The 25,027-nt window shown below is 37.5% G+C and overlaps 1 protein-coding gene across 7 annotated transcripts in view; it reads left to right on the top strand.

The window, feature by feature from the left end:
- Positions 1-25,027, top strand: part of cux1a (cut-like homeobox 1a) — a 126,333-nt gene that overhangs the window by 64,463 nt on the left and 36,843 nt on the right. For all 7 annotated transcript variants that reach the window (XM_081353540.1, XM_081353541.1, XM_081353537.1 and 4 more), the window contains exons 4-9: positions 4,519-4,597; positions 8,831-8,968; positions 11,628-11,790; positions 13,296-13,363; positions 13,468-13,534; positions 24,402-24,450. In XM_081353540.1, coding sequence (XP_081209666.1) covers positions 4,519-4,597; positions 8,831-8,968; positions 11,628-11,790; positions 13,296-13,363; positions 13,468-13,534; positions 24,402-24,450 — 564 coding nt within the window. The remainder of the gene's footprint in view (positions 1-4,518; positions 4,598-8,830; positions 8,969-11,627; positions 11,791-13,295; positions 13,364-13,467; positions 13,535-24,401; positions 24,451-25,027) is intronic.

The following is a 25,027-nucleotide window of genomic DNA, read 5'->3' as shown; positions in this document are numbered from 1 at the left end:
TGTAGGTTGCAAATGTAGGTAGTTAGCTAGCCACCTCCTTTTGGATGCATTTTCTTTCGACACTTTTAGCCTTGGTGCTCATATGGATGTAGGTTCAAATCCTTGTAAAAAGCTTGTAATAAGTAAGTCAGAGTTAGATCTATGGTGCAGTGGTTAGTGCATGTGCTCAGGCCTTGGTGACACAGGTTCAAGTCTGCAATGTGCACCATTCCGTTCTCTTACAAATAATTTCCTGCCACACTCTAATAAATGAAACAAAAACAGAACTAAGAGAAACTTGGGTCAAATATGTTTGAAGGCTGGTCTTCTGTTTTGAGGTCGATGCAGGTCAGTAGAACTGATGGAGTTTTCTCCCTCCGCTATCAGCAGTGCCAAGTCTGTGCTCCCTCACAGAAACAAGAGCTATTTATAACCGTTTCCCCCACCCATCTCAACCCCTGTTCCGGCTGGACCGTAAGGGAATAACGCCGTTTAAACTGGCATGCTTTTGATGCCACCAGATAGACTGTATGTTGTGTGGTTCAAAGGGGCGGAACTGACTGTGTTTGTGTATGTGTGTGCATGCATGTGTGTGTACATATGTGTGTGTGTGTGTGTGTGTGTGTCATACTTGTCATACTTTTTACTCCAGTGAATGTTTCTCAGGGTAGGTTATTTCTGTATAGAGACACACCTTAAAAGGCTAAAAAAAAGCGTAAAGGTATAAACTACCATTCAAAGTTTGGGGTCAGTAAGTTTTTTTATTTGAATGTTTTTAAAGAGGTCTCTAATGCTCACCAAGGCTGCGTTTATTTGATCAAAAATACTGTAAAAACAGTAATACTGTGAAATATTATAACAATTTAAAAGACTGTTTTCTGTTTTAATACATTTTACAATGTAAATTCCTGTGTTGACAAAGCTAAGTTTGATGAATGTTCAGTCAGTGTCACTTCCAATATGCTGATTTGGTGATCAAAAAACATTTCATATTATCAATTTTGAAAACTGTTGTGCTGCTTAATATTTTTGTGGAAACCGCGATGCATTTTATTGCAAGATTCTATGATGAATAGAAAGTTCAAAAGAACTGCGTTTATTTTTTGTAACATTATAAATGTCTTTACTGTCACTATTGGTCAGTTTATTGCATCCTTTCTGAATAAACTTTCCCTAAAAAACTTTTGACTTTTGTTAACATCTTTTGCGTGTCAACTAATCCAGGTCTTCCCCATTTGTAGGCGTTTATTTGATGGGTATAATGTCTGAGGCTGTTTGCATGACTTTGTGTTTAAGTCCTGCAGCATGATGATGCCAGATGCCCTGGCCGTCAGATTTAGCTGGTAGCAGAGTAAGAGAAGAGCTGATAATCTACGCTGAGCTGCGACGGTATCCGCAAAGTCACGCATGCCACTTCTGCCTGCTTCTAGGCAGCCTTACAGTCTCTTAACCTCATGTCTGGTTCAGAGCTCTGAGAGTTTAAAAATTGACATTGGTTCCTGCTGGATTTCAGGGGTAGACGTGGACCCGTGCCGAGTAAGAGAGAGAGAAACAGAGACAAGTTTAATTGCTCCATCTGCAAGAGGGCTGCAGAACTTGGCCCTGCCTGGGCCGATCCAGATGTTTTCCGGCAAGAAACATCTGAAAATGTTTAATTTCTTTCCCATAGGAGTGAAAAGTCTGTTACATGTTGGATATTTACAGTGGCAACTGCCCTGTTCCATCCATCAAGGCCAGCCGTCTCAGGGCTGCAGATTTACAGCTTTTATTTGATGTTCCGCTGCTGGAAGACCAAACACACAACACTTGTGAACATGTAAACAGCACAGGAGTTCAACGTTTTCTTAATGGATAAAAGCAATACTGTTGATTCAGACCAGATTGTTTTTGGGTGTGGGGTACTGCCGTTTTGGTGAGGTTCAGAAAGACTTGCAGAACCTTGGAGGATCTGATGCTGCGTCCACGTCATAGCAAAATTACCATAATTACAAGTTCCTGTCTTGTAAAAACTGCTTGCGTCTTAGTCAAACTTTTAATGACAATTTGGAATTCTTCTGAATTTTATGAACACTCTTACATGACCATTGTGACATAATGTAAAAAGAACCATGAATTTGAAGAACTATTTCAAATTCTGAGTCAGGATTCAAGCTTGGTTATTTTTAATTTGTCTATTATATTTAGTTTAGTTTAGTAAAAAAATTCTTAGTATTCTAGTTTCAGACTTTTAGTATTATTACTATTAGTAGTGTCTGATAATGTGAACTAGTGAAGGTTTTAAGTTTTTTTTAAAACACCTCATCCATTTTAATTAAATCAAAGATGATTTTTATTTTTTGTTTCATCACCAATCACTGAGTTCTAGAATCTTAAGAAACCGCTTTTGAGTTCTGGAATACTGAAAAACCCAGCTCTGTGTTCTGGAATTTTCCAGGACTTTGCTCCAGCTGTTGGAATGTAGAACTCGGGTTAAGCTAGGTGAAGATTTGGTTCAGTTTTTAGCAGCTCCTAAATTACTGTATACAGGCCGTACTGATTTGGGTCCTTGTTTCCTGTCAGGTTTGACCCAGTTTGCTAGATTTGGCCCAGTTGGGCCTGGCTGCATGCTGGTTCTACAGCAGGCTGTCATCCGTACGCTGTCATCATCAGAGTTGCACGGTGGGAAAGTGCTGCCATGGCATTTTGTAATTTCTATAAGCGGTTCACCACACCCTACTGAAGACAATCACTGTGTCGATCCAAGATGTTTCTCCTGCCTTTGGTTGTCACATTTTTAAGACACTGATAAATGTAGTTCTTAGCAACTTGAGAAATGTCGCATTTGGTGGAAAGACGCTAGCAAGATGCAGTATTGGTTCCAACTCAAAAGCTGTCCAAAAAGGTTGGCAACCTAATTATGTTGCCTTCTAAGATACGTCATTTATATAGTCAAGCATTGTATGCGTTGTGAAGAAAGCAGTCCCAGTATGCATTGCGACAAGCTCCAAAATAAACCCAAGATTGCAGCAAATGTTGGCGAGAGAAATTTTTATAAACTTGTTTTATTCAGTACCGAAAAGTAGGGAGTTCAATGGAAATTCAATCAACTTGTTAACATCAAATATATAGAAATCAATTGCAAAATAACGTTTATGTTGACAAGATGGTATCAACAGGGTATTTTTGGTCAAACCACAACAGAAGGCAGTTGGATGATGTATTATAATCTGGCCAGAGTCACCACAGCTGTGTGTGTATTCAGATTAAGAGAGATCAGTGTCTTTATTAGAGCTGTATAAACTGAAGAGCCTATATTACTACCTTACCGCTCTCGCTCTCTTTCCCTGTTGTGTGTTATGGCACTGGGTTTTTGCACTGTTTGTTCCAGCTGTCATACATCGCCACTGAAGGGTCAATAAGGTCACCTGTGCCAGCGAGACCCTAGAAGACAGAGGCTTACTGCTTAGTGCAATGATTCCTTTTTAATTCTATAGCTATTGACATTGATATTCTCATGCTGTGATAGTGCCTGTAAATATGTATCTGGATTAGTATCCAGTATACCGGTACTAAAGATGTACCAATAAATATTTCTTATAATGCACTTTATCACTCTACTGTAATTTATAATTGAATTTTAAATTAAAATATTATTTTAAAATGTTAATATATATTATTTTTTATTAAATTATTATTATTTTTTCCAATAATTAACTTCAGGATTTATTTATTTATTATTATTATTAGTAGTAAGGGGGAGTTTAACAAAAGTAAAATAATTTTTCACAATGCTGATTTGCGCATTATCAGTGAAGATTAAGTAGAAATATGTTTGTAAAATTATTACAAATATGTTTGTTAAATCTGCATTGCCTTCTGTTGACATCTGTTATGACCGTGATCATGCATCCTTGGGCAAATTGACAATTAGATTGTGTTGGGGGTGGTACCTCAGTGACTGTGGCCACCATTCTGAAAATCATCTATCTTCAGGAAATGATGAAGGCCTCTTCTTGCAGTGGGAGCCGTAACCCAGATACAGTATGTAATTTGCCCATACGTACGTGTCTGCTGCGCTCTATATTAAGGCCAAAAGTTCTTCTCATTATCAGAGTCCCTCATTACCTGTTTCTGTCATCTCATGCTCACAGGGATTTGGATTTATACCTGATAATTACCTTCTATATAAAGCGAACCAGAAACGGCCCGAGTGTATACACCTGAAGCTTGCCCCCAAAATGCCTCGACCCAGCACTTGGAAAAATATCGCATGTGTCAAAAAATGAATGATTTACCGTGTGTGAATGAAAAGGGTCACGGTTTATGTACACTTAGCCATTTTATTTAGGTCGAATAGATGGTAAGTGATGCACGTAATGTGCGCATGTGAGTTCAAAATCTCTTTTTCTAGGCTGTTTTCCATATGGCCATCTTTAATGGACTCGTCATTGCTGCTAATGTATGCAAATTTCAACCTGGTTGCTAATGCAATTACCAAGCCTGCAGTTCCAAGCGCTACCCGATTCAGTTATTGTTTTTTTTTTTCCCTCATTGTTTCAGATCGACGCCTTGAGTAAAAGAAGTAAAGAATCAGAGGCTGCTTTCCTCAGCGTGTACAAGAGATTAATCGATGTCCCAGGTATGTCTCAGCTCGCTCTGTGCTGGCTGCTCTCACACAGACACACACACACACACAAATGTATTCTCACACACTGCTGTAGTGTTTCACTGAGGCGAGAATACTGTAAACACATCAGTCATATTTATGAGACCTCCGTCTCTAGTGTCTAAAACACACATGCGCGCGCGGGCCGTCTTAATGACTTCTACGGCTTTAGAGACCTGCTCCGTTCCGAACCCCAGTCACACGGAGAAACTTGGATTCTAATAAAATCCGCATTCATTGCCCCACAAACACCTTTTAATCTTCTGAATTGGCTTTCTAACGGTGAGATAATGGCCCCCTGATCCTCAGTTTTTATATGGTAATGTTCTGTTGCGCTGATCTTTAATAAGTTAATGGTGCCGCAAAGGTTCATGTGACATCTCGAAGTGTCTTTAGCTCGGCTGCTCAATAGAGTTTTGCTCTAGACTGAAAAAAAGTTCACCAAGGGAGAGTGTGGATAATGTATCAAACCCCGCTTAGGTAAAAGTGCGACCGTTGAGTGTATCGAAAAATCCGGCTTCTGGTTGAACTGAACTTGAGGATTAGTTTGGGAAACCTTCAGACACCCTAACAGTTACACACACAGACATACACACAAACACACACACACACACACACACACACACACACACACACACACACACACACACACACACACACACACACACACACATCTAGCTGTTTAGCCCCGCCCACATCTGTTGAGTGACAGGGAGGCAGACAGACAGACAGTGCCGCCTGGGCCTGTTGGAGCAGGTTGGACTGTCTGCCTGCACAACTACTTAGTACATCCCTAAATTACCACAATGCTGTGGTCTGGAGATCCCGGGCCAACTCAACGGCATGTCTGTGTGTTTGGAAGTGTGTGCATGTGTATTTGACTACCTTTATATGTGTGTATAATGTGTTTTTGAGAGTATACTGTATGTGTGTGTGTGTGTGTTGCAGGATGTTGGAGTGGGAGGTCTAGTCTGGGAATGTCTGTTTCTATCTGTGAAATCTGGAGCTTGTCCAGTCCTGTCTATTTGTCTGCGAATGTGATCACAGCTTGACAAATTATCTTGTGATAGTTACACCGGTACACTGTGTAGGCCTGCATGTGTGTGAGCATTGTGGTGTGTGTTAACGGGAATGTTCGGAAGTGTTTCAGGTACCTTTATGTATGCAACATTTAGCTTACTTCACAAGACTGATATATATATATATATTTGGTTCATTATTTAAAGCTAATTTGCGTCTATTTCTTATTTATTTATTAGGTAACATCCATAATTGTTCATACATATATATATATATATATATATATATATATATATATATATATATATATATACATATATATATATATATATATATACATATATATATATATATATATATATATATATATACATATATATATATATATATATATATATATATATACATATATATATATATATATATATATATATATATATATATATATATATATATACATATATATATACAGTGTATATATATATATATAATAACAGAGACCAAACTCAACCGTAAAGATTTAAAGATTTTAATGTTTTAATAATGAACAATTGTGGATGTTACCTAATACTAACACTTTCTCTTCTATTCTATTCTATCATTAAAAAAAATAAAATAATAATAATTAACATGTACTGTGTTAGATTAAACTGAGAAGGGTCTTAGCACTTGCATATTGTTGTCCTACTGTTAGTTTAACTGCTTCTATTGTTCTCATTTGTAAGTCGCTTTGGATAAAAGCGTCTGCTAAATGAATAAATGTAAATGTAATGTAAATGTAAGATTTTCTTTTTTTTTTACTTTGCTCAGTCAGGCAAGTTTTGCCCTGCAAATAGTTTGACTAGCCAACAAAAACAATTCCCCCCTACATTTTTATGAATTAATTTAGAATTTTACTTCAAACTTATTTCAATTTTTTTATGTGTCTTGTTGTTGCTTTTAACTAAAACTATTAAAATCGTTCTCATTAATTTAAATAAAGTAAATATATTTTAAATGAAAATAGAAATTGAAAGCTAAATAGAAATTTTGAAAAATAAAATAAAATAAATAATAATAAAAATGCCAAAAGCACATAAGAAAATTGCTAAAACCTAAACTAAACTTAGAATGAAAATATAAAATAAAATCTAATTAAAAATATTAAGAAATACTAGTATATTAATAAAATACATTATATATTTTATTTATTTTATTTGCGTTCACACTGAGTTTGAATTTTTAGTATAAGAGTGACAAACGAATTTCCTGAAAAATTCAGGAGTGACTCCTGTATTCTGTTCACACTGTAACAATTATTTTGGGGATTCACTTGTGCAATTAATCAGTTGTCGGTTTAGGGTCATTTTATTGTTTTTTTAATGTTGGTTTTTGCTTTTAGGGATTGAATGTGTGTCATAGATGCTATACCTCTACTAAAGTAAATTTTAAAACTTCTAAACATTCCCACTTGTCCTTTTAGGTTCTTTTGGTGAGGCCGTCCAACACAGTACTTCAGTTTAGCTTTAGACTGCAACCTAACTGAACGGATTGTGCTTGTGGTGTTCTGTCGTACAGCAAATGACACGCATCCAAATTGATGTGCTTGTGTAAATCAGATTTGAATTGGCTGGTCATTTCGGTCACATGACAGTCACGTTCAGAATTGAGTGACACGCGTGGTCGCCCATCAAGCTGAGTTGAACTGAAATGGCAGTTGCCACGGCTACAAAAGGGAACACACCATGACAGCATATCATTCAGACTTCCTCTTGCAGTTTTTAGATATGACACACTCTCACACACCACACATGCACATCACACATAACACACCCCATCAGCGTTTCCTGTACCTTCAGATGAGAACGAGGGCGAGGGCGAGGGCGAGGGATGTGTGCCGAAAACCACAATCTCGTCTGTAGCTTCACGTAGAACTTGTACAGGAATGACATTTTTTATTTTAGACTCATGTCTGTCAGCTTTTCGTTCTCCGATTTTACTCTCACACTCGCTCTCTCTCACACTCTCTCTGGTTCCGCAGGGGCTAATAAAATAGTTTGATTACATAATTAACTTGGCTGTCTCATTAAGGAAAATCAACGGGAACAGGGCCATAATTAGTCATATAGCAATTAGCATTTGAGGGGGACAGACAGTGATGAAAAAGCGTGTGTGTGTGTGTGTCAGAATGTCTTAGTCCTTCAGTGCGGAGAGGCTGGCCCCGGTCCCACACCACCGCTGCGCTCGACCCCGCTTTCACTTAACATCGCCTTCCATTTATGAAAGCAACAAATTAACACCCTGCCAAATATGAATTACTATAACTTCTTTTACAACCTGCTAATCTGAAATTCCAGCAGCTGGTGGTGTATTTTGGTCGCTTTTTCTGACATCAATTATGAAACTATGATGGTTATCGGGATTTGATCGAAAGGACTAATTTGTCAGCCTAATTGTTTTCTTCTTTAGAATTATTTTATTAGAAATTAAAAAAAAATTGTTGGTATTTTAAATACAAGATACAATTTTTTATTACTTCTATTTTTTTTAATAACATTTTTATTTTGTTTTATTTGACTGAGAATGCAAGGGCTCTTAGTTTACTGTGGTGGTTCCACTGATTTTAGATTATTCATTGTTTTTCAGTTTTAACATTTAAGGGACAAATATAATTGATTTAAAATATGATTAATATGTTTTCTCAATTTAAAAAAAATCAGGTTAAGTTGTTTTTTGTGAACATCGAGTAAATATTGTGTTTTAGTGCATCTTTGTTTTTAATCACTGTTGTTAGTGTCATGTTCCAGCAGCAAATTAGAATTACCGTGGTACGTGTCCAGAAAACACGGTACACGGTACTTGAATGGTCTCTGTCCAAAATCAGTGATAATACCATGTGTCTTTTTGGTGCTTTTTTGTTATTGTTATTTAACAGAGCAGAATTTAAACCGAGGCGCTGGAGCGCAGTGTGGATTTATTGGCGTGTTTTGGCTTGGTTTGTTTTTCTAGTTAACATTTTTAGCTGTGGTTGGCAATCCGCAAAAATGCAAAAACACTTTTAGGTATTTAATGAAGCTGCACACTGCGCATAGACAAACCAACACTGATCTCTATACACAGCTCTCACTGACTGAATCAAACCTTTGACCTGCTCTGAACGCGGTGCACACCATATTCTGAACTGTAGTGTGTGTGGATGTGTTTCAGATCCTGTTTCGGCTTTGGAGGCAACTCAGCAACTCCAGGTGACTGGTCGGAAGATGCACGACCTAGAGACAGAAAACCAGAGGCTCAAAGATACACTACAAGAGTACGAACGTGAAATTGCAGAGGTTAAAAACCAAGGTAACCAGCCCAGTTTTCAGTTCTGCTTGAAATTATGGCCAAAAAATAAATAAATAAATAATTCTCAATATGTAGAAATTTCTCCGCATATAAAAGAAATGAGTAACACTTTAGTTTAGGGTCTAATTCTCACTATTAACTAGATGCTTATTAGCATCCATATTATTAGGATATTGGCTGTTTTAATGTTGTTTTAAGCACATATTAATGCTTTATTCAACATGGCCATATTCTACATTCTACCCTTGATCCTACCCAATACCTTAACTTAACAACTACAAATAAGCAATAATTAGGAGTTTATTGAGGCAAAAGTTGTAGTTTGTAGTTAGTTAATAGTGAGAGTTGGACCCTAAACTAAAGTGGGACCAAGAAAGGTTACCAAATGTAACTCGTATGATGTAACCATGGCCCAAAAAAAAAAAAAAAACTCATATATATTAGATATCGGGTGGACGGGGAAAAATAAATAAAACTTTTATTTTTTTATATTTTTTATATTACTGTATATTTTCATACGCGTATGCACACACACACACACACACACACACACGCACGCACGCACACACACACACACACATATTTATTAACCATTTGTGACCCTGGACCACAAAACCAGTCACATGGGTACATTTTTGGAAATTGAGATGTATACATCATATGAAAGCTGAATAAATAAGCTTTCCATTGATGTATGGTTTGTTAGGATAGGACAATATTTGGTCGAGATACAACTATTTGAAAATCTGGCATCTGAGGGTGCTTTAAAGTTGTTTATTTATGTTCGCGATTGTGCTGCATTCACTCACAAAAATAGATGTTTTATATATTTACAGTAGGAAATTTACTAAATATCTTCATGGAACATGATCTTTACTTAATATCCTAATGATTTTTGGCATAAAAGAAAAATCGATAATTTTGACCCATGCAATGTATTGTTGGCTATTGCCACAAATATACCTGTGCGACATGTGACTGGTTTTGTGATCCAGGGTCACATTTGTTCATAGCCTACTTTTCCCAATCCAATCCTTATGGATAACATCAAGTTTTATTAAATCACTACATTACTTCCTGTAATATTGTTCCACTCAAAATTGTCCCGACGTGGAAGTTAAATGCTCTTTGTAAGCATTCTCATTCTGTAAAACAGGGTTTTTCTGTATCTAGTCAAGTTGGCAGGCCGAATAAGTGTACCCACATAGACGGGGCCCTATTTTTGTTCGAATGAGCTGTAGTCATCTGAGCTCTATTTCTGTCCCTCTGCTGTTTCAGCCAGACATGTTTCCTGGTTTTTCTTTTTTTAACGTAAACAACGGGGAAAGATCACTCCCTCACGGTCTGTGGAATTCCCCTAATCGATGCAGTCCAATAACTGCAGTATTTTATTTGTCCTGCACCGGCCGTAGGAACCACCACGCGCGACCTCTCTCACGCAGACACACGTATACGTGTACACGCGTGTGTATTCTACACACTGATCTTTCTCAGGTCAGTGATCCTCCAGTCTCCCAGTGTTTAAAGTCCAGTTTAGCATTTAAGGGTCTAAAAGGGCTCTTGTGGGACTGCTGCTCATTGATTATGTGTCAGCGCTGAAGTGCTAGAGTTTAAATCACCGCAGATGGCTGTACAGGAGACGGAGAGAGGAGGAAAAAGCTCTCTATCAGGGATATTTTTGTGTGTGTGTGTGTGTGTGTGTTTGTGTGTGTGTGTGTAGGCATGCAAACACACACAATTTTCTATCATGGTGGGGACTTTCCCTTGACTTCTGTTTTTTTTTTTATATATACTGAGCTAATGAAATTTTCTATCCTCTTACCCTACACCTAATACAAGCCTCTCGGAAACAGTTTAACATTTTCTTTAAATGAACATTTCACCCTAAAATAAAAATGGTCATTATTTACTTTATTTTATCCTCATGCCATTTCAATCTTGTATGTCTGTCCTTCTTCTGTTGAACGCAAAGCAAGCAATTTCAAAGAATGTGCTGGTCACTCTTTTCAATGCAATTACAATGAATTGGGTTTTGAGCTTCCAGGCTTCAAAAATGATGCAGAGGCACCATAAAAGTATGATAAGAGTGGTTCATATGATTCGTGGTGGATTTACAGTCTTCTAAAGTCTATTACTGTAGCTTTGGTTGAGAAACAGACTGAAATATGAGACATTATTCATTGATAATCTTCCCTCCAGTGGGCTGTTACAGTACCTTGAAAACTGTTCAGACTGGATCATTGAGTCTGATTTTCAGTGAGAAATTACTTAAATTTCGGTTTGTTTTCACACAAAGCTGTCAAACGGCTTCAGAAGACTTGGATTATAGTCGTATGAACTACTTTTATGATACTTTTATAGTTTTATGGTGCTTTTGTGTCCTTTTGAAGCTTCAGTCCCCATTCATTGTAATTGTCACAGTCTTCATTGCTCCTTTTGTCTTCCATTAAAGAAAAAGTTTCAATATTTTTCATTTTGGGTGAACTGTTCCTTAAAGATATTATTTAATATGTTTATTAGGCAGTTTTCCTCTTGGCTGATTTCAGGTTTTACTGTCCTTGGGGGACATTTGGCCCCCACAATGTTGACAAACTAAACCAAACACATCCATAGGCCTCCACTATCTGTCTTTATAATGCCCTCTCTTTCTCTCTTACAGAAGTCACTATTAAAGCACTTAAAGAGAAGCTGGAGCAGTATGAGCGTTCTCTACAGGACAAGAACACTGAGGAAGCTCTCGATCAAAACCAGGACCGATCAGGAAAAGAACAGAGGGAAAGCAGAGGGGAAAACCTTCCTAACAACTATGCAGACCAGGAGAGGTTAGCCTGACCATTGCACAAATCCAATACTACATTAATTATAATTATTATGTTATGAATTCATAGGCTGTGTTTCAAAACCAAGTAACCAAGTGAGCTGCCTGCTTAGACAGCAATTTTGAGCATCATATGTGCGTTGAAATGATTTGCTGAAAAACTGAATCAGCAAAGAAATCATAACAAGATTATGAATGCAGAGCTACAAAAACAACATTTTCAGCTATTTTAGGCATCATAGGTTCAACACTAAATTTAGATACAATTTTTGTGAATCATAGGTGCCTTTCTAACTAAATTCTGTATTCAAGGCAACATTTTCCGCCATGATATAATAAAACCGTCTTAAAATAAATGTTAATTGTTAAAAAAAACATACTGTAAAAAAAAAAAAAAAAAACTTTTTTCAACCTCAGCTGGGTGCCAAGGCAACATTTCTCATAACTAGATGTATAACTAAAACTGAAATGTAAAAAAAAAAAAAAAGTAATAAAAATGACCAGATTAAAACTTTAACTAAAATTTAAATAAAAAAGAAAAATATAAAAACTAATATTTTGAACTAATTCAAAATATTAATAAAAACTTGAATAGTATCTTAATGATGCCAAAATAACATTAATCTGGATAGGTAGCTCACTTTGAAAATATAGCTATACGTCTGCATCGGAAATATTAAGTCATTAAAGGGTTAGTTCACCCAAAAATAAAAATTCTGTCAATAAGTAATCACCCTCATTTCGTTCCAAACCCGTAAGAGCTTCGTTCATCTTCGGAACACAAATTAAGATATTTTTTATGAAATCCGAGAGCTATCTGAATCATCCACAGGCTACAGCGTAATTACAACAGTCAAGCTCCAGAAAGGCAGTAAAGACATCGTTAAAATAGTCCATTGGACTCCAGTGGTTCAACCTTAATGTTATGAAGCAATGAGAGTACTTTTTGGTCCCAAAAACAAACAAAAATAATGATTTAATTCAACAATCTATTCTCCTCCATGCCAGTCTGCTACGCGATTCACGTAAGCACCATAACGCATACATGTGATCATGTGATTGTGCTTTTTGAATAGCCCAACAAAGTGGCAGGGAAGAGAGGAGAGTTTGTTGAATAAATTTGTTATTTTTTTTGCGCACAAAAAGTATTCTCATCACTTGATAAACTTAAGGTTGAGCCACTGTAGTCACTTGGACTATTTTAACGATGTCTTTACTAACTTTTCTGGGCTGGCAAATGCAATTACCTAGTAGCCTATGAAGGAGTGAGCCAGCTCTCAGATTTCATCAAAAATATCTTAACTTGTGTTCCGAAGATGAACCAAAGTCTTACGGGGTTGGAACAACATGAGGGTGAGTAATTACTGACAGAATCTTCATTTTTGGGTGAACTAACCCTTTAAATGTTAAAAACGTTTGTATTGTACCGCAGCGTTAAAGTGACTGCTGTCTTTACATTAATATATGTTTGGAAATTGTTTTAATTGTTCCCTGTATGTCTCTATGCAGTCAGCCACAGCAGAGCCAGGACAGCAGGACAGAAGACTTGGACATGAAAACGCAGTCCTTACAAACAGGTTTGCTAATGCATTCACCGTCAAGTTATGCGTTTTTGCAATTACATACATGTACTTTAAATTTTAAGCCTGTTTTCCTGACATTTGTTTCACTTGTTGCACAGCACTTGAAGCAACTCAGGCAGAACTCCACGAACTGAAGACAAAATACGATGAAGAATCCACAGCAAAGTGAGTAACCATTTTTTAATTCTGACGGGACGTTTGCAGGAGACAGTTTGGATTAGCGCTGAAATGGCTCGTATTTCCCCCTCTGTATTTCCTCGACTGTCTGCTAGGCGTGCTACATCTTTGTCTCACCTTTGCACACACATTTACTCACATTTGCGTGTCCATACAGACACAGACAAACACACACACACCTTTGATCCACACCAAAACAGCTTATAATCCTACTGCAGACAGGTTTGATTATGGGGGAAAACACAGTGTGGTGAAATCACACCTTCATTCATGGACAAGTTTTGATATTCAATAGTCCTCCTCACATCCCGCCCATGCTGCCTTCACGGCTACACGAGACTGAATAATGGATGACACAATCCTCATAACTCGCACGGATGCTCTGAGTGATTCTCTGAGTATCCAATAATGACGGGATTCGTACCATCGACTGACATTTTGTAGGCGGTGAATCAGTGTGTGCATACTTGCTCAAATGCGCCTTTTGTTTGCACATTGTGTCTGTTCGCCTTGATCTGGGTCATGCGTGTGTGTTTGTGTGCGTCTGGATGTGTGCGTTCCTCCGCTTGCTCTCCCTGTCATGTGGTCGGGGTTAGGTGGCAATTTCCTTGTCTCGCTGTCACAGAGGAATGCATCCTGTTGCAGAGTACACTCGCTGCGGGCTGTTTCGGCACTGCTCGATGCGCTGGGAGTGGCGTAATTACACTACCTGTGATCAAACCAAACCCTGCCATGCCAGACCCCCAGCACTGCAACTTTGAAGTAAAAAAAGACACCTTTTTTAGCTCAGAAACCCACCATGGTGAGCTGCCGCCAAACCGGAAGGTCACGGGAAGGTTCATTTGAGGAAAAGATATGCTTCTGATTTCCACAAGCATTGCAGATGCAAAACTAACAATAAATCTCACTCTCATGCTTGTGCACAAACGTTTGAATGTGACTGTGTACATGCAAACAAGAAAATGCATTGTGGCGTTCAGTAACATTGGCCTGTTTCCAATCCGCCTGGTCTCTCCCGGGGACTCTTTCAGAGACTGGCAGGTAAAACGTTTCCACTCCATTAGATTTCTTACCTGCTTCTCATCCTGATGCTCCAGCTTTCATTTATTAGCTTTTGCTTTGGTGCTTTCTTTTGGTTTCTGAACTAAGACTGATCATTCACAATATATTGGAAATGATTTTGCTGTTGATCTAAAACTACACATTGTTGATATCACAATTAATTGTGAATGAGAGGGTAAATATAAAAGATATCATGTCTTTTTTACGCAAATAGCAAATATAGTGCTACACCGTGTCCTAACCAGCTGTTTCCATGATGTGACAGTATATCAGAAGACATTTAAATATTTGATGTCAAATTTTGTTGAGACAGATTTTGAACCCAATGAAGAAACCAAGCAATCGATACGATAAAGTCCTCGTTGTGACGTGGTTTGTTGTATTCATTTCTGATCCATAAGTATATATATATATATATATATATATATTTATATATTTATATATTTATGTTATTATTATTTATTATTATTATTATATATATAATTTTTATTGCATTTTGTTTTGTTATATATAGGTGTTGTTCAGTTATTGAACTTTTTTGTGCCATTTTATATAGAATAAATAGTTAAATATTGCTTTGTTCGTCGAAAATGTCATGGTCACCACCCATCTTGAGGAGTTTGCCCCCTCACATATACTAATGTGCCACAAACAGGACTTTAATATCACCAACCATTCCCATGTTATTACGGTGTATCCATATAAATGGCCCACCCTGTAGATTACTGACTTACTGTATTTATGTTGGCAAACAGATTTGAAATGACCCTTTTTAACCATTTAAACCAAATATAAAGCTACATATGAAATTTCATCAAAGGACTAAACATTTTAGGTATTTTGCTACTAGTAAGTGCTGGTATATATATATAGAGAGAGAGATTTGTGCTTTATACATCCAATTTTGCCTAAGCCTGGATCCAAGGATTCATCGTTATCTTGTTGTTGTGATTGCTGACTTAATGAGGTTACGTGATTCTGTGCATGTGTCTTTGGTAGGGGATAAAGGAATCCCGCCCCCATCTAAGAGCCCTTTCCTGGCCTCAGGGTTTTACATGCTCCGTTAGCTCAGTTCATCTACAGTGACAGTAGGTGGATCTCAACGGGAAGGGTTTAGAGACGTTTGTGTGTATCGTATCGCGTAGTTAAATAAACATAAGAATGTGTCATGCTCCACAGTGCTCCAGTAATAAGCGAATGAGAAAGGAAATCCCTCGGCGGGCAGTTGTTCTGCCTTTGATGCGGGCGGTTAGCTCTGGGTGTTCAGCAGGTATGGACAGAAAATCCATAACGTTGATCGATCATCCCCCATATGAACCGTGGAGATGTTTGCGGTCGCGCTTATTGAAAGACTGCACGTGTTAAACTGAATGTGGAATCAAATAGAATGGAATAACGATTTAATGTATGCTATTGTAAAAACTGTTTTACTTTTTCAGCCTCTAAAGCGACTTTTTTTTCCTGCTGATGTTATCAAGGCAATATGGACGGAGAAAACTGTAATATTAATCATTGAAATCTCAACCTGGCATGTTTTTTGATGGATAGAAGAGTTACTACTTTTTTAATCCAGTTTTCACCCTTTTAACATGCAATTTTTCTTGAACTAGTCAGTCCAGTAACATCATTCCTATTTTTGTCTCTCATATTCCTTCCTGTCGTCTCACCCTCCCCTTCCTCTTTTTCTTTTTTAGTTCATTCTGAAGGAAGGATGGTATCAGCTGCAAAGAGAGTGTGTATTTGGTGGCGTGTGTGTGTGTGTGTGTCTTGGGTTCAGGGTGAAAAGAGGAGCAGGGTTCAGTCGAGCGTAATAATGGAATGCTTCAATTCGCTTCACTGTTTGTATGCGACCTCTCTCTCCCTTTTTCTCTCTCTTTTCCCCTCCCCCAACGCCCTCCCCCACTATCCCTCCCCTCCCAGACGTGTTCACGGTGGAATGTCCGCCTTTCTCACAGGCCCGCGAGGTGTCTGTCGTCCCAGCCATCTATCTTGTTCTTTCTCTCTCTCTCTCTCTCTTAGGGCTCTGTGTTGTGCTGAAATTTTAATCCGGTTCTTTTTCTTTTCCAGCCCAGACTCTCCTCTCATCCCTCCTCAGGACCTCCTCATTAACGTCCTGCCAGTTACAGTAACTACAGCTGGCACAGACACGGGCATCAGCCCATGCATGCCCGCGCAAACACACGCCAGTGTTGACACAAACGCTGAGATGAAAAAATTATAAACAATGTACCTTGTTCATATTTAACGTATATATCAATTTTTTACTTATTGTGTTCACATTTTACTCCACTTATTTGTATTTAATTTGAATATTTTCGTATTTAAAATATTTTATTTGTAATGTAGTTGTCGTGTTTAACTCGTGTTTAATTTGGATTTAATATTGAATTCAACAATCATATTTAGCTAGACTTATTCATATATAACTCAGTTTGTTTTTACTTTGTTTCCGTATTTTCTCATTTAAACTAACATTTTTAAACTTAGCGTCTTAAGTATATTTTTATGTATTTAACTCAACCTATTTTTATTTAACCATTTAACTAAATTGTTTAGTATTTAAAAGGTTAGTTCACCCAAAAATGTAAATTGTCCCATAATTTACTCACCCTCAAGCCACCCAAGGATATTTTTTACTAAAACTCTGATTGTGTTTTTTTATTATATTATATAGTTATATTATATTATGTTATTATATAGCTATATTATATAATTATATTTGTACATTAATATATAACATATTAGTATATATTTATATTAATTCAACATTTTCATGTATTTGTGCTGAATGTTTTTCGTATTTGACTTAACATATTCAGATGTGCCTCAACATTTAGATATCTAACGTTTATGTATATTTTCATATGTAGCAATTTATCATAAGCATAGTTAACACTTTCAACACATAGTTAACACATGTTTTTGTAGTAAACAAAGTGGAAAAATACGTAATGTTTATTACCTCGGGCAGTTTTAGCAATCGCAAGGCTCAGGGTTGAGTTTGTCATGCTGTGTGGCCTGTTGTGCTTGTTCCCAGCGTGGTTAAACTCTCTCTGGTTTTCCCTGACTGAATTGGAAAGAAACAACATGCAATTAAAGTTGTTTCTCCTGCGCTGAAAGTGGCAGGTTGGGTTTTGCAGTGTGTCCTTTACGAGACAAATGGGCAGTAGATTTTAGCTTACAAAAATAGCAGCCGTGTGTGAGGCCTGTGGAATTGTGTGTGTGTTTGTGCGGATGTTGGATCGCGAGTGTGCGCCTAGGTGGAGATATGTGCATGTGTTAAAAAGAGAGAGAAATGGAGAGAGACGGAGTGAATTTCTGTTTGTGGTTTATGTGGGCTCTGCGTATGTGTGTGTGTGAGATGTAAACCGTGGAGAAGTGCACTGGGCCAGTGAGCTGGTGCAGTCAGTGTTCTGGCATGCAAGAGCTGTGCACACGAATTTCATCGGCTCCTGGTGACATGACAGTCCCCACGGGCTCGCCGCGACCGCAAGCACGCGTGTGCGTGTTCGCCTGTGAACACACCTTCAGATCCTTTTGTCTGTGCATCCTGTGATGTTACATGCACTGACTCGGATTAACAGCGCAGTTTGATTCCCTTCAAATCCAGGCAGAAGAGCAACGTCAGGCCTGTTCGCACCTCTCAGCCTTTTTCGTCTCTGCATCCTGCGTGTTTTGCTTGACAGGGTCTCTGCTGTGCTGTTGGTTGTGTGACATTTCAGAGGGTGGATTTTTGCTCTGTCTGATCCATTTGTCTGTACTCCCATCAGTCTGGCAGGTTTTGAATTACTGCGGGGAGCACAAAGGACCTCATCCTACCCACCTGATTTATCTGCACAGATCTACGCTCGCTGGCTGAGTGCAAAGAAAACATTTCATCTGTGTCAAGCAAGACATTTCGCCTTACCAGAAGCTCTTACATTGTTCCCTGATATTTCCACTGTATTGTGCAGATGTATTGTACAACAATGCAGCTTTTTTTCAAATAGAGCCCTGTACACTAGTATAAACTAGCATGATTAGCTAAGCTAATCTGACTATCACTATTGCTCAAACTTATGGTTATGGGGTTTTCTAAACCACAGACCTTAAGCATTAAACACTGTTGGGTAATTCTACTAGTACCATTTGTAATAGAAATACAAATTATACCTCAAATCATGCAGTTCTATTACTTTTTTCAGCAATAAAACTTGTTTTTCATCTGAAGGTGGATAAAACTAAAAATATATAAAACAATATTTGTAGATCAGAATATCATAGAGATTTGAGTTTTTTTTTTTTTTTTTTTTTTTTTTTACTTGGGTCAGTAGGTAACTACCCTTGACAACCACCCTTTTTCTTTCTTTTTTTCAAAGATTCAAATGTTTGTGTATTATACTTGACATTTTAACTATTTGATACGCAGCGTTTTTGTATGTAACTCAGTATTTTTATATTAAGGAATGTGTCTTATGCATAGTCAACATTTTCACACTTTACTTGTGGTTAAGTGTTTTCTGAGCCACAAACCTAGTATTAAACCTTAAAGGAGAACTCCGGTCAATTTTAACATTGAGCTTATTTTTTTGTAAATTTGGAGTGCTGTCAATACAGAGAACAACGACAAAAATCGGTGTTGCCTACACCGTGTTATCCTCTTTTTAAAATTTGCACCCTATTGACTTCAATGGGGCAAGTTTTAAACCAGCTTTTAGCCTCTTAACAGTTCACGCGCGTGATCATAGGTAACTAAACCTATGCGCGTGAACTCAACAATCGATTACTATGGACTTCGACCGAAAACAGGATGTAAATACAGGTATGTGTGCTGGCTGAAATAACATCATTTTTATTAATATCTTTCACATCTACTGCAGTCAGATTCACCCGTGATCACTCTGAAGGAATCACTCACATGGCTGGGCACTTGTAATGACACATCAAGGATGTTAAGAGGCTAAAAGCAGGTTTAGTACTTGCCCCATTGAAGTCAACAGGGTGCAAATTTTAAAAAGAGGATAACATGGTGTAGGCAACACCGATTTTTGTCGTTGTTCTCTGTATTGACAGCACTCCAAATTTACAAAAAAAAATAGCTCAATGTTAAAATTGACCGGAGTTCTCCTTTAATATTAATCATTGGTAATATGTAAATAGACCTGTACCATTTGTGCTATAAACACAAATGATACCTCAAATTAAGCAACTTGTAGAGGACTATTGCTTTTCTGAAAGCCCAAACTTTGCGATTCTCATCTGGTGGTAAAATAATATCCCATAGAAAGAGGTAGTAGACCAGTATCTATGGATCGGAATAATATGGAGATTTGGGGTTGTGATATTTTAAAACACCTCATATTTCCTTCTGAAAATGTACAAATCTAGCTATTGGTTGAATAACTCCATATAATGAAATCACAGATTAATCAACAACATTAGTAGTTAATTTACTCCAAAACAAAACTCTTGAAAACTCCTTTGGAGATGATTATACACCTGTGTGATTGCTGTCAAGAAAAAATTGGGTCGTTGATGTTTGTTGTTTTGAGAGTTAGTGTGAGGAATGACACTTCTGAGAACGAGCTTTTTTATCTCCTGGAGGTCAGACACTCAACAAGAGGAGAGAAAAAAAAATCAAACCCCGAGGGTTTTCTTACTACTCTAGCCTTCAAAAGGTTAAGAGAGGATGGGAGGACAAAAAATAAAAACCCAGCAGGATAAAGCCCACACTGGCTCCATAAGATAGGGGCCAAATGGAGAAAGAGAGCAAAATGGAAATCTAATGGGCTAAATCTGTGAAATGTCGTACCAGCCCAGGGGGATTTGAGCCGCAGCAGAAACAAAGACACTGGGGAGAGAGCGAGCGAGAGTGAGTTCGAGCAAGACGGGAGAGAAAGAGAGAGAGAATCGCCTGAAAGAGTTGAATTACAGCCAGAGGATGCATGTAACCTGGACCTCTCTCTCGCTAGCTTCGCCCGAGCGCCGAGTTAACCTCCCCTTTCTGACAGCCATGCTGGATGGAAAAGGTCAGAATCAAAGCAGCTGGTTCTCATAATTTATCAGGCCTGTGACGACCAAACACAATAATCAAAAGCAGTAAGTGTTTAATACGCTCTATTCATCAGCGGTAGCTCGTAGAATAACAAAAGAAGTCATGTTTATATGTTCCTGGATTACGTTCATAGTGTTTTGTCTTTGGACTTTCCCACATCGTTGCGTGTTCATATGTAGATGAAATAATCCCAATAAATTATCTCGCAGATAACCTTTGGCCCCCGGTCCGAGGTGATGAAGAACATGCCGTTTTTGAAGGCAGAGCTCCGATGGGAGTTACGCATGTCTTATGCAGTTCTCGCCCTTATCTTTTCATCTTTAAAAGGGACATATCATGAAAAACTGTTATTTTGTTTTGGACTTTTGAAATAAAAGTTTAATGTACAATGCTGATACACTTCCTTAGTCCACTTGAAACACTTAGAATTTTTTTACAAAGTTGCAGATTTGTGAACTACATTGTACACAGAAGTCAGCCAATCGCAACAGGTCTAATTTGCATGTATAATTCTTGAAGATACAGTAGCGAAAACAGCCTGTTTAAATATAAGGGTCAGAGAGAGGGCGTAACACTAAATTAAGATTGTTTTCAGTGCAAGAAACCTTGACTAACACAAGTGGATTCAAGGAAAAGAAATACTGCGAAAGTGTCGAATATGGCCCCTTTAAGGTCATCATTTAATGTGTTTTTACAGTGGGGCCCATAAAGGAGGGAGTGAACACGAGCTGACGAGAGCAAAAATGAGTAGAGATTAGGTTATGTAGCTTCGCAATAGTGTGTGTGTGTGTGTGTGTGTGTGTGTGAGCGAGAGAAAGAATGAGTGCCTCTTTACACTGTATTTAAGAGGGATTGTATTTTTTGTATTCTGTGCCATGACGAGATCATGACACTGTTAATGCATAAAATAAACCTCTGATCTGCAGTCGTTAGGTTTAAAGGAGTATTATATTCCATAATTCCCAAATCTATGCTGATCTAACATTTATTTAAAGATTTATATTTAACTCTTTGGGTTTGGTTAAGCTCAGAGAAAAAAAAACTAGCTTAATATATATTTTACTGTAATTATTAACTACAGTTATATTGAATATTTTCATTTTTAAAGTCAAAGTGAGCATATTTGACCATATTCAGTTTCTGTAAATGTTCCTGTTCTTATTGTGAACAATTCATCTGTGCACATTATTCTAAATAATAAATCACAGGTTATTTTAATAGCTTTTTAGGCATTGTTTTTAGCTCCATTCTGTTGTGTAACACCCATTTTTCACAATCCAATTAATTCCCTGTGGATAACCTCAAGTCCCGTCCTACCTTTTTTTTTCTTGTTAAATATCCTGTTTCACTCAGAAATGTCACATTACAGAAATAAAATGGGTTGTGAATAGGGTTTCACATTGACGTTAGAGGGCCATCATAATTTGAGTGAATAATTATGTTTCAATAACAATTTGAAACATAGTATTTTCACAGCGCTCTTCACTTTCAGCCACAATGAAACTCCAACGCTGCATCATCCATGAGACGCCGGAGTCACGCGCTTAAAAGTGCGCACAAAGCTGAGTTAAGCTCATCTGTATCATTAAACCAAATCGCCTCTAATTAAGCTTGGCTGTTGAATTAATTTCAGCTGTGCTTGACTCCTCTCAGTTTGCAGTCACATGGTCAGAAATGTCAATGGGAGAACCGTTCGAGAGGAGAGTACAGTGGGTGACAGAAATAATGCAAGTGCTTTTATCAAATTAAGAGCTCAGTATGTGGGATAACAAGTTTCACTTGATGAAAGATAATGTGTTGGTTGAACACTTTGTCTGTTTCAGATCTGGCTTCAAGCATCAGCTTTGCTGCTTCAAGTGTAAATGCTTTGAGTTTGGTAGAGATAATAGTACAAAATCAAACAGAAACTGCTACATTGAGTAGTAGCCTAGCAGTTAGCACACATGCTACAACACAATATTGTGTGTGATCATTTTGAGATTGTGTAAACGTGTGAGATGTTAAATATTGCATCACAAAATTAAAAATGCTTTGAGTTTGGTTATGATTGTGGCAAACAATATAAATATATAAATGATTAAATGTAAATATCAAACAAAAACAGCTACAATAGGAGTACTAGCATAAAGGTGCTGTCACATTTACCATTGTGTACCAATTATTTCAGTAGGAATCCACTTGATCTGGAATTTCACGTAAGGTGCAAGAATTCCTCTCACAGATTTCGTAATGGGTTTAAGTTGACTTTTGTGTGAGCTACGCTTCGTACATTGCTAGACTATTGACAATAGACGATGGACCTTTTTTTACCCAAAAAATATTGCAGAAAGTTTGCTAATGATACTGCACCTTAACTGTTAGCCCATGTGCTACAACACGTTATGTTGTGCAAAACGCTTTGAGTTTGGTAAGAGTTGTTACAAAATCAACAACAACAACAAGAAAAAGTTTTTTTTGAAGCTGTAGCCTAGCTGATCTGTTGGCACACGTTACAACACGTTATCACGTGTGAATGCTTTGAATTTGGTTAAGATTGTTGTACAAAATCAAACAAAAACAGATTTGTTGAAGCTGTAGCCTAGCGGTTAGCACACATGCTACAACACATTATTGTTTGAAAATGATTTGAGTTTGGTTAAGATAGTGGTACAAAATCAAAACAAACACGGATTTGTTGGAGCTGTAGCCTAGCGGTTAGCACATCTAAATGTTAAGTATGCAGTGGGAAAACATCTGAAAGATAATGAAACATTTAAAAGTACATGTTATATGCAAAAGGTTATTTATTGAGAATATACTGGCAACAAATTTCATTAGTAAAGAGAGACACTTTTTAATGTAATTACATTTAGCAACAGGCATGCTAACTAGCTAAACCTTAATATAACCTTGACTTTGGATTTGGATCACAATGTTTTCAAGAAACTTGTATTCCCAATCACTTCTGTCCCCTTTTCTCCAGTCTCATAACAGTTCATTTACCAGAAGAGTTAGCAATGGGAAGACTTTTGTAATTTTTCCAGACAGAAGGATCAATGTTTGAAAGCTGTTTTTGAGTGACATAACTACACTCATTTGAGATGAATGTTTAATGGGTACATAAAGTACTGTTAACCTTTATTGAAAGCAGTTGTGTTTACACACCTAAGCCATGCCATTTGCTGGGCTGAGCCGCGCGCTAGCAGAATTGAGAATATTATATCAGATTAGTGTGCATTAAAAGGAGTCTGAGGCCTATATTAGTGTAATCCCTCTGTTTTAACCTGGGCTTGTCCATGTGGCTGAGCCGTGAACCCACTGCTGGGCTACACAGCTCACAGTCCAGCGGATTACTGTGAAATCGAGAGGGCTTAATGGCCCTGCGTGCGCGCTGTAGTGTGTATGTGTGTGTTTGTCAGTGTGCATACGGGTGAGTGTGCAAGTGTTCACATGCATGACGGGGTTATGGAAGTCCAACTGAAATGGCTGATCTTAATACAACAACACACACATATCCAGATGTTTTCATGATGAATGCCCTCACGAGCACATCTAGCTGCTCATAATTGCATGTGCACACATGCAAGCGGCTCAGAAGTGAGGCAAGATGCTGATTACCCATTTTATGTTGATGTGAGGTCTTCTGTTCCACCTGGTCCATTCTTTACATGACCCAATTTATTGCATTGCGATATGTTGCATCACTGTGTTTTACTGCAACAAATCTGCGCTACCATTTCCCTCCTGCCTGCGTAAGTAATGTGCGCTTTCATTTTTCAGGGCCAATGAGATTGAAGCGGTGATGACAGATTTGGAAAGAGCCAATCAGGTAAAGGCCATATTCCTCATGGAAAAGTGACTCGTATTTCTATTGTATGCAAATCTAAAACACAGTAACAGCTTGTTTAGGTTTTTTATTAATACCTCCAGTCTAATGGACTGTACAGAAGTTGCCGTGCTAGTTTGCAAATTTATTTTATTAGCACACAACTTTATTGGAGTCATATATATCCAAGTTCTACATATCCTAATTCCCACCATCTGCTTTCGTTTTGGAAGAAATCCATCATTCCCTTCACTTTTTTGAGCTGTGAGCCCCAACGGCTAAATCTAAATGAATATCAGATCTTTTATGTGATGCAATATAAAGAATCTCTTGCCTTTTTTTTTTTTTTTTTTTTTTGCATTTCTGGGGATTCTGTTTTATCATAAGTCTATTGTTTTTCTGACCTTATATGTTTGGGAAAGATGATCTGTAGGAATGTTTTATTTTGTATTATTATGTAATATTATTAATTGATTTCGTCTAGACTTATTTCTTGCTAAGGTACTCAAAAGTTCCATTTTCTGAATGTTTCTTTTTGTAAACTGTAAAATCTGTTTGCTTATCTAAAAATGATAAACTT

Source organism: Scardinius erythrophthalmus (assembly GCF_964197995.2).
Source record: "Scardinius erythrophthalmus genome assembly, chromosome: 23".
In the NCBI taxonomy this organism is placed as follows: Eukaryota; Metazoa; Chordata; class Actinopteri; order Cypriniformes; family Leuciscidae; genus Scardinius; species Scardinius erythrophthalmus.
The sequence above is the reverse complement of the archived record's forward strand: the minus strand, read 5'-3'. Positions and strand labels throughout refer to the sequence as shown.